Source organism: Colletes gigas, unplaced genomic scaffold (genome assembly GCF_013123115.1).
Source record: "Colletes gigas isolate AHSC1104 unplaced genomic scaffold, ASM1312311v1 Colletes_gigas_Sc00011, whole genome shotgun sequence".
Lineage (NCBI taxonomy): Eukaryota > Metazoa > Arthropoda > Insecta > Hymenoptera > Colletidae > Colletes > Colletes gigas.
Genome location: NW_025106640.1, coordinates 1,421,169 through 1,431,181, shown reverse-complemented (window position 1 = coordinate 1,431,181; position 10,013 = coordinate 1,421,169). Strand labels below are relative to the sequence as shown.

The window sequence follows — 10,013 nt, the reverse complement described above, 5'->3', positions numbered from 1 at the left end:
CCGTAGATAGAGAGAAGATTTTGATTGCATAGTCGAATTTCATTAATAACGCAACACTTTAACGTAAACATTTCTGTGAAAGAAAGGGAAAGGGTCTGTTCAGACACCAGGCATTTAATAATCGATCAAGAACCGTATGTATATATAGAAATAGGAGATTTGGTCGACCACTTGCGAGAGAGCGTAGCCCTCTGCTGGCGAGCGCAGGAGGTTCAAATAATTGAGCCAAGTATTTGCAATGGGTTGCGATATATCCATCGACGATAGTAATTCAACCGAATAAAAATTCCTACTCGCCCTAAACTAGTAATAAATATCTTTTTATCGAACAACCGATTTGTGGAAATCGTATTTCAAAAATTTTTTTGCTTGGACAATATTAGAAAGTTGACCTGAATCAGAAATCGCCGGTATATCTTTTTCCGCATATTAAATGGTTGCATTTTTCACACTTCATAAACTACAAATTGATATTCCCCCGGTATCGCGGAACGATAAGTTTATGCGTCCTGCCCTATCATTAATATGCAGCGTCGCCTTGAAACAAATCTTCGATAAATATTGACGGCTGCTGATCGTATCTCCTTGTTAACCGTCGTGTAATACCGCGCATGCATGAATCGATGAAATGCGTTACGATTTACGCGTTCTTTACTGCGAATTTATGCGTCCGTAGCGAGAAGACGATGACGTCGAGAGATACACGTTATCTGATTCATCCATTCATTGCAACAGTGAATTGAAAATTATCATTTTTTTCAATCCTGTATATTGCTGCAACAACGCCGCTTTTATTAATTGCCGTTCTAGCGTGAACAGAGCACCGCCGATAAAATGCTCGAGAAATAGAGAACACTTATCGCATCGATCATTATACCACAGACGAGGTATATGAATAGACCTTTCACCTAATGTAATTTTTCGGCCCGAGTTTCTGGGGTCCCGGGACCCCGTTACCATTTTCGTGTCACTCGCAACGTTATCAACAGATTCAGAAATTAACACGAGAGGAAGTGAGACAGAAAATAAAATTACATAAATTTTATTATTTTTGAACGGAATTAAAGCTGTAGGGTCCATCATTGGACATTAATCGATTAATTTCATTGGAATAACCAATCGATTGAGATTATTTAAAGATTTCAAAATTATTAAAATACGTAAGGATCTCATTGATAAATACACCGCAAATCCTCTATTTTTTATTTTAAATTGTAATATATTATTTGTTTAAAAACTAACTCGGCAAAAACGTATTTGCGACTCGAAATCAGTGTTATTAGACCGCACACCAGGACGAAGAAGATATGTGGAACTATAATAAGAACGCAGCCATTAGCTCATATTATTTGCTATGTAATTAATAATTATATTAATCACGACGTGGAGGTTGCTGCGACTGGAGACCCACCCTAGCCTCGCCCCAACCACCCTTCCTTTGGCGAGAAATTCGAATACCTATCTAAGGGAGAAGCTATCGAAAAGTTAGGAACGAGCTAGAAAAGGAGAGTTCTTAAAAGAACTGCCCAATCAAGAGATGAAGAACCTAACAAAATGTCAATACATGTGAGATGATACACATGTTTTCTAAAAACGAAATTGAAATGTGCAACTGCACCCACGAACTCTGACCGATGAAGAGATCAAAAACCTAACAAAATGTTGATACATGTGAAATAATCCATCACATGTTTTCTAGAAACGAAATTGGAATGTGCAACTGCACGTATGAATCCTGATTACTAAATTATCAATATGTACTTTATTATTAATTGTTCCTTCTTAAATAAATACTTGCATTATGACAGTGCCTAACAAGACACTCGTACAAAACGAAGAAAGAAACCAGAAATGTGCAACTGCACGTATGGACCTTGCATATTAGAATACTAATATGTATCTTAATATCAATCATTCCCACTTAAATTTACGCACACGTTTCGGTAATATTTAATAAACGGCAGGAGAACGCTTTTTTATCTTATAATCTATATACATTTGTACTTGTATTCTAACGCAATCTGTAGAAACATGAAGAAATATGAGGAAATATTTTCTTCTTGGTGTCTTCATCGATCCCACGATGTTTTCCTGAAACAAAAACTCATATCCAATAAAATATATAACTCATATAAAACAAATAAATATGAAAAAATATTTCTTCTTGGTGTCTTGATTAATCCCACGATGTTTCCCTGAAACATAAATCAGACAATAAATAAAATTGTACAAATAAACTAACTACATCAAGCTACTTCAAACTACAACAGAGTGGCACATATGGGGATGAAGTTAGACGTTTTAAATATCGCAACACTACGGGGCAACAACGCGATAAATCAACAATCGCAACGCTAATTTATAATAGAAAAAATTCCAAACGCGACTTGTAAGAATAAAAGCAACCCGCGAATGGTAATTATTCGCAACACTACCTTGAAAAGCAAACGCGAAAAATAGTAATTCGCAACTCTAATTCGCAATCGCGTTTACTAAAAATTCGCAACGCTATTTTTAAAGCAAACGCCCGGTTCCTAGGTTTGCATAAAGACAATCACGAATCGTATTTATTCGCAGCACTGATATATCAACGCGATAAATATTTGTTCGCAACTCTACGAGCAATCGCGTTTACTAAAAATTCGCAACGCTATTTTTAAAGCAAACGCCCGGTTCCTAGGTTTGCATAAAGACAATCACGAATCGTATTTATTCGCAGCACTGATATATCAACGCGAAAAATATTTGTTCGCAACTCTACGAGCAAACGCGAACATTGTATATTATTCGCAACTCTAACTTTAATCAGGAGCTATTGGTACATGCACATAGACATGTACTGGTCACAAAATAAACTAACTACTACTAGTACTACAATTGGGGTAGAATTTGGGCATTGAAAATATCGCAACGCTAAATAAAAAATCGCACGATTGATCAAGATCGCAACGCTAATTTATAACGTGAAAATTACAAACGCGGTTGACATGCATTATTATATGTATAAAAGAGTAAAAAAGCAACGCGAATCGTGATTGTTCGCAACACTACCCTGAAAAGCAAACGCGAAAAATAGTATTTCGCAACTCTACGAACAATCACGTTTATCAATAATTCGCAACGCTATTTTTAAGCAAACATTCGGTACCTAAGTTTGCAAAAAACCAATCGCGTATCGTGTCAAGGCGCAACACTACCCTGAAAAGGAAACGCGAAAAACAGTGATTCGCAACTCTACAAGTAAACGCGATTATTGAATATTCGCAACTCTATGTATATCATAACCGCGAGTTATGGGGACGGATGGCTGGTATGTATGGTGCAATCATGTACCATCAAGTACATGCATACGTGAGCGAGTCAGAAAAATAAACTAACTACAACTACGGACGAGTTAAGTGACAAAGTAGTAACAGGAATGACTTTCCATTCTCATCCGAGGATGAAGATGAAAAGCCATTTGTTGCAGCCCACTCTTGAGACAGTTTGTCAGGGCCTCTTCGGCTCATTGAGAGCCTTTTTTTTCTTCGGCGGTCCTGCCGATGCCTGAAACTTACGAAAGACCGGGCTCGAGATTTTGTGCAATACGTAGTCTTCCAACAATATACGAATTGTTGCAAGAGCATACGTGGTGAATCTCGAGCGGGACGAACGTTTCGAAAGGGACCTAATCCCGACCGCGAGCGCGAGAGAGCGACTTTAAGAGTAGCGCGATTCGAGGAGTCGAAAATAAAGCCGAAACAAACAGCACAAGTGCACCGTTTGAATCAGCAAGATTTCTACCCTCGAAATCGTAACTACAGGAACAGAACTGCCACGCGAAAACGCGCCTACCCGAATTACTAATGTGGACAGTCCTGCCCTGACCCTACCTACTTAGATTTAAACACACACACCAGAGAATAAGTTACCTACCTACCTAACCCTATATTTAAAAAAATGCAAAACTCAGTCTCTCAAACAAACACTCCACGGTTCTCATTCTGAATGTCCGGGCGCGACCTAAACTAGAGAGGACTCCCCGGGGTTCCTCCGACACCCGGACACAACCTCATTCATACTCTAAATGTACGTACCATTTCTGGAATCGACTGACAAAGCTAGTGCCCATTGCGTACTTTTATTATTTATATAAAACATTTTAATATATCTAATATAGTCTTTCTTAAAATATACTCTATATATGATTATATGTATAAGATTGAAAAGCTAATTCATTATGCATTTTACAATATTATCAACGTGTATGCAATACGAACAATTGTCAAGTAAATAATAACATAAGTTTAATATTATTATTGTGATTGTTATGAATCTAATGTCAAAAAATTCTGTATCTGAATTGTGATGAACTTTTGATACGATGCACTTCCACAACCTAACCACAAACACACATATGTGGACAGTACATCGTGCACGAGACACTAGCATTGTCAGTCGCACGGATAAATTATTATTATAAATGTTACAAACTAAGTCATCGTGCCCCGTTGCCTTCGCTCGTGCAAATAACACTTGGGCATGTGCATGAACTTAGGCAACGAACACGGGAAAGTATCCTGAAAATCCTGACTAAAACAACTGGTCATTAATAATTAACTAAACGGTATCTATTCTCAGTTAAAATGACTCGACTTGTTATATGTAATATATCAACAACAGAGTACGTTAATATCGAAAGATATTATTATTCAAGAAAAATTTGTGACTGAAATTTAATTGTTCAAAATGTAAGACTTTAATAAAGATATCATGATAAAATAATTTACTTTGCAAATTGAAATAAATTTCTTAAATTATTATTCAAAATATTCAATTAACCTTGGTCGATTCTGTCGTCAAAGTAAATTTTTAAAAAAATAAAATTAACATGCATGTTCCTTTGAGTTGAAAATCGACCAGTCGCGAAACGCCTCCTTGCACATAAAATACATCATATGATGTATTAATTAATAAAACGAATATTTAATAATTATATTAATGATGTAAGATATTTTACTCAATCATATGATTGATATAATGTTTTCACATTATATTAATTCATATTCTACTCAATTATTTAATTCATATAAAGATAATAAACATATTTCATATATTTTATCAAAATTGTGTAATGATCATATTGTGTAATATTTATTGATAACATTAAAAAATGCGAGTGCAAGAAGACCCTAGCCTGCACTAAAAAAATATAACTCATGGGTATTTTTCATACCCGCGGTCACTTAACTCGTCAAAAATACCAAATATACAACTGGTCACCCGTGTTGATTCGGATATTTCATCCTACAACATGGTTGGGGACCAGAGGAAACAAAATAGCATGCGACTCACCAACTGTAGAATTCAAGCACCCGGGCGACGATGTTGCCTAGTAGGAGTCATCAGCGAAGTCATCAGCGACGTTAGAAACGAAGTCAGCATCAAGGTCAGCAGCGAGATCATCGTCGAGTTTCTCCGGATCCACAAGCACGATGATGAGATGTCAGGATCCTTTAGAAAGAAAGAGTAAATGTTTTTACGAAAAGGTTTCTACCGTATTTGAAAACTTGATGGCAAATTTAAATCAAACAATTTTTTTTAAGCGTACTCGGAACAAAATACAAAGGATACTTACATTTTTCGCACGTGGGCATCGCCAAATACTCTTTTTCGTATAGATACAGGTTTCCTGTCGAAACGTGTTCACAAACTCTCAAAGCATTATGGCGTCGCGTTTACAGCGTGACCGTAGTTTGGCCGCAGTTGAGAGTCTCATGTGGTTAAATTGTAATTACGAGCTGCCACAGAAATAAAACACAAATTTGTTAACAGACACTTATTAATATTGGATAAATGCATCGATGGATAATGACGAAAAGAAGAGAACCGGTTAAAAATGAAAAATACGTTTGACCGTAGTTGAGCGTCCCGTGTTTGAACTGTAATTACGGGCTCTTACAGAAATAAAACACAAATTTGTTAATATGCACTTATTAATATTGTATAATTGCATCGATGGAGAATGACGAGGAGAATAGAAATGGTTAAAAATAAAAAATACGTACCTAATTAGACGCGAAGCTGTCAACGCACTTCTCACACCACTTTCCAGACGAAGAATGACGAACAGGATCGGACACGTCTCTCGCGCGAGGAGTGGGGAGTGGGGTGAGGGAGTCACGTAGTCCGTCTCGACTCTTGATGTGTATCTTCGAAATAAAGGTTAAACCTTATATCTCGAAGAACTGAAAATAAATAAAATTAAGACATGAAGAAAATAAAATTAATATAAAAAGATATCAAACAAACAATTAATTAATGATTTATAATCTTTATACTCCTGTGACGTCACAATGAGAAGCTGTCATTGGCTCATCTAATATCGATCTGTTATTGGTTGCATATATAACTAGATCAATTAAAATATATTAATTATAACCATATAATGCGTAAGTATTAACTTTCAAACTAAATTTCAATCAGTTTTTCATATAAAAGTTTCTTTTGTTTCTACTAAATTTTCTAAAGATATTTATTTTAATTCTCACTAGATTACCAACCTTCTTTGACGCGGTGTCGATAACATTGAACTTGACGCAGTTTGGTAAGAAGTCTTCTACAGGCATAAACGAAGTGTGAAGTAGACGCCGAACGCGATATTTTTTCGTAACACAGGGATTAAGGGCACAGACAATGCATAGTATAGACGCATAAAACAACAGTGTTAGTGTCACGCAGATCAGGAATTCATGAGTCCATCTCCAAGGTGAAGTCGAGAGGCCGGCGTCCGAGAATGTAAACACAACCTGACCGAGCTTTTAAAAGATAAGAAACGTATCGCATCATTATCCTTGGCTTAGGAATGCTAACAATGGTAAGAATAAAATTATTTTTAAAGAATATTATAGAATACACTAGAAATAGGTATGTACAACTATTTCGTGTCTACGCATCAATCTTTGTATCAATTTGAACGATTAAAGAAAATATTTTTAGGCTAAAATTATATTTCACTATGTTAACTTCGATGTACTTTGTTAAATATTTAAAAAATGGCATTAAAGTCGATGGACATTTTTAATTTGAAAAAAGTAACAGCTTCGAATTTAAATTTCTCGACCTTCAAAATGTTTTTCACGACTATTGCTCTTATCTACCGATTAGCCAATTAATAGTCTCGAGTTATCAGATTGTAATCGATAGTCGTATCGGGCGACACGCTGCGAAGGGGTGAAAGGAAGATCAAAATAATGAGAACACATAGAATTCTTTGAGATTATATCACTTATTGCCATAGATTTACATTGTACAAAGCTTTAATACATGTACATCATACCAGAAGTTGGTGACAGAGGTCAGCAGTGGTCAGTAGGACCCAGCAGAGGTTGACACATGCAAGAAGAAGTCAGTAGTAATCATTGTACTTACGCTGTCAGTTGTATCAGAAGTGGTCAGTGGCGGTCAACAGATGGCAATGGAGGGCAGCAGAGACTAGCAGAGACCAGTAGTCAATAGAAAATCATTATTAATTAATGTCTCCAACAATTGATTCTTCTGTTTTGCTCATATTATAAAAATAAGAAGCCTACATAGATCGGAAAAGTAAAAATGCGTGGCCAGTCGAGATTCGAAATCGTATGGCGTTGACGTGAGGTCGGATTTCAGTTGTTCAAGAGCGAGAAGGCAAATGTGAGCCTTGCACTCTCTCGACTCCCACGAGACGGTCCGAAAGTACTTCGGGCAGCTTCGGAGAGTCGAAAGAGAGGACATGTGTCAGTTCGCCTTTGTCGACTCACCAAAACCCTACGAGCTCACGTAGGTGTGATCTGGCATAGTGTGAGAAGGTGGAATGAGGTGTCCCCGGTGCACCAGGGGCTCTCTCTGGCAACTCTGCCTACTTTCGAGAAATGTAAGCGACGTCAGCGATGCAAGAGCGAGAAAGAAAGCGAGTGTCAGCCTGTTCTTCTCGGCTCTTCCGAAACTCTACGAGCTCACGTACACGCGATTGGGCATAGTGTGCGAAAGCGGAATGAGGAGTTCCTGGGGGGCCCCCGATGCGTGGTCTGATGACTGATTTCGAATCGCAAATGCGTTTTTGCCGAGTTATTTTTTAAATAAATGATGTATTACAATTTAAAATAAAAAATAGAGGATTTTTGGTGTTCGTATCAATGAGATACATCCTTAGGTGTTCTAATAACCTTGAAATCTCCAATGAAATTAATCGATTAATGTCCAATGATGGACCGTACAACTTTCATTCCGTTAAATAATAATAAAATTTCTGTCTCACTTCCTCTTGTGTTCATTTCTAAATCTGTTGGTAACGTTGAGAGTGACACGGAAATGGTAATGGGGCTCTAGAGCCCGATAAAAATGGGCCGAACGAGTACATTAGGTGAAAGGTCTGCTCGTATCCCTCGTCTGTGTCCATACAAACTGCAATGTCATGACATCTGTTCTTCATACATAGAACTAAATGCATGCATGGCCGGTATGTGCAACAGCGCTACTATGCAAAGTCCAGCACCATGAGGATCGATGGGATGTATATATTAACGTGATTGTTTTGTTTTATTTTAATATACGTACAAAAATGGGACAGAAACGTAAGAGTCGTAATGAAAAAGATGATTTTGAATACGATCCACATCCTAAACACCTACAGATAGCTCATATAAAAAATCAAGAGAAGCGTTTGATTGTAATTTTGGAAAATGCACAGCTGGAGTCTGTCAAAGTATGGTTATGTTTTACTATTAAATTTTAAAATAGATTTCTATTACATTGCCTCCGACAATTTTATTTATTTTTCTATTAAATAGTCTTGTACGACTGATATAATTTATCGTAACTTATATATTCTTTGCTGCAGAAATATATTCAAAGTGTAATATTAAATGCATGTAAACTAAATATACACAAAAATTCTTTTTTATTATTTTACGTTATTATTATTTTAATATTTTCAATAGGGAACAAAATTTCTTTTAACACTGTAATTGTAGTAAATCATTATGTAATGGTAGCTTTCATGTTTAATTTATATTTCTTAATTTTTTCAGGTTCAAAATAGCTTTGAACTGTTAAACTGTGATGATCATGCAAACATCTTAAAGAAAAATAATCGTGAACATGGTACATGCAGACCAGACATTACTCATCAATGTTTATTAATGTTAATGGATAGTCCATTAAACAGGGCTGGACTTCTACAAGTATATGTCCATACTGAAAAAAATGTATTGATAGAAATAAATCCTCAAACTAGAATTCCCAGAACATTTAAACGTTTTGCAGGTCTTATGGGTAAGACAAAATAATATAATATAATACAATGGTGTTGTATAAGAAACAGGGTGCCTTTTAAAATTTATTTCGATCATTTTTGTCATTCACAGTGCAATTGTTACATAAATACAGTGTCCGTGCATCTGATGGACCAATGAAACTGCTAAAAGTAATTAAAAATCCAGTCACAAATCATTTACCTGTTGGATGTCGTAAAATAGCAATGTCATTTAATGGAAATAAAGTACAGAATCCACGAGAATTAGTTCCTTCTGAGGAACCAGTTGCTATTGTAATAGGTGCAATGGCACATGGACAAGTAAGTTTTGTGTTCATAACACATGTCTGCCTGTAATTGAATTTATTTCTGTTATTTTATTCCACATTGTAGGTAAAACCAGATTATACCGAAGATACTATATCTATTAGTAATTATCCACTATCTGGAGCTCTAACATGTAGTAAATTGTGTAGCGCGTTTGAAGAAGTTTGGGGAATAAATTAAATAACAAATTGACTGCGTGTATTGTTTACATGTTTTTCTGTTTAATTTTTATATAGGAAATTACTTTGTTAAATGTACGACAAGAAAGAAGAATAAATATTTTTAAATTTGCATGGAAATGTTAAATTATTATTGTAGTAATTTACTTTCAATTGTACGCGTTCGTCCCTAACAGTATATAAGTTTCAATCAAACCATCGCACGTAAAGAACAGAGAAAGAGAGATGAAAACGTC

The 10,013-nt window shown here is 35.9% G+C and overlaps 1 protein-coding gene across 1 annotated transcript; it reads left to right on the top strand.

Moving 5' to 3' along the window:
• Positions 1–8,519: 8,519 nt before the first annotated feature.
• LOC122398520 (ribosomal RNA small subunit methyltransferase NEP1) lies at positions 8,520–9,866 on the top strand. Its single transcript, XM_043398461.1, has 4 exons — positions 8,520–8,722; positions 9,048–9,291; positions 9,384–9,592; positions 9,665–9,866. The coding sequence occupies exons 1-4, from the start codon at positions 8,579–8,581 to the stop codon at positions 9,776–9,778; spliced, it is 711 nt and encodes a 236-aa protein (XP_043254396.1). The 5' UTR covers positions 8,520–8,578; the 3' UTR covers positions 9,779–9,866.
• The last annotated feature ends 147 nt before the right edge of the window (positions 9,867–10,013 follow it).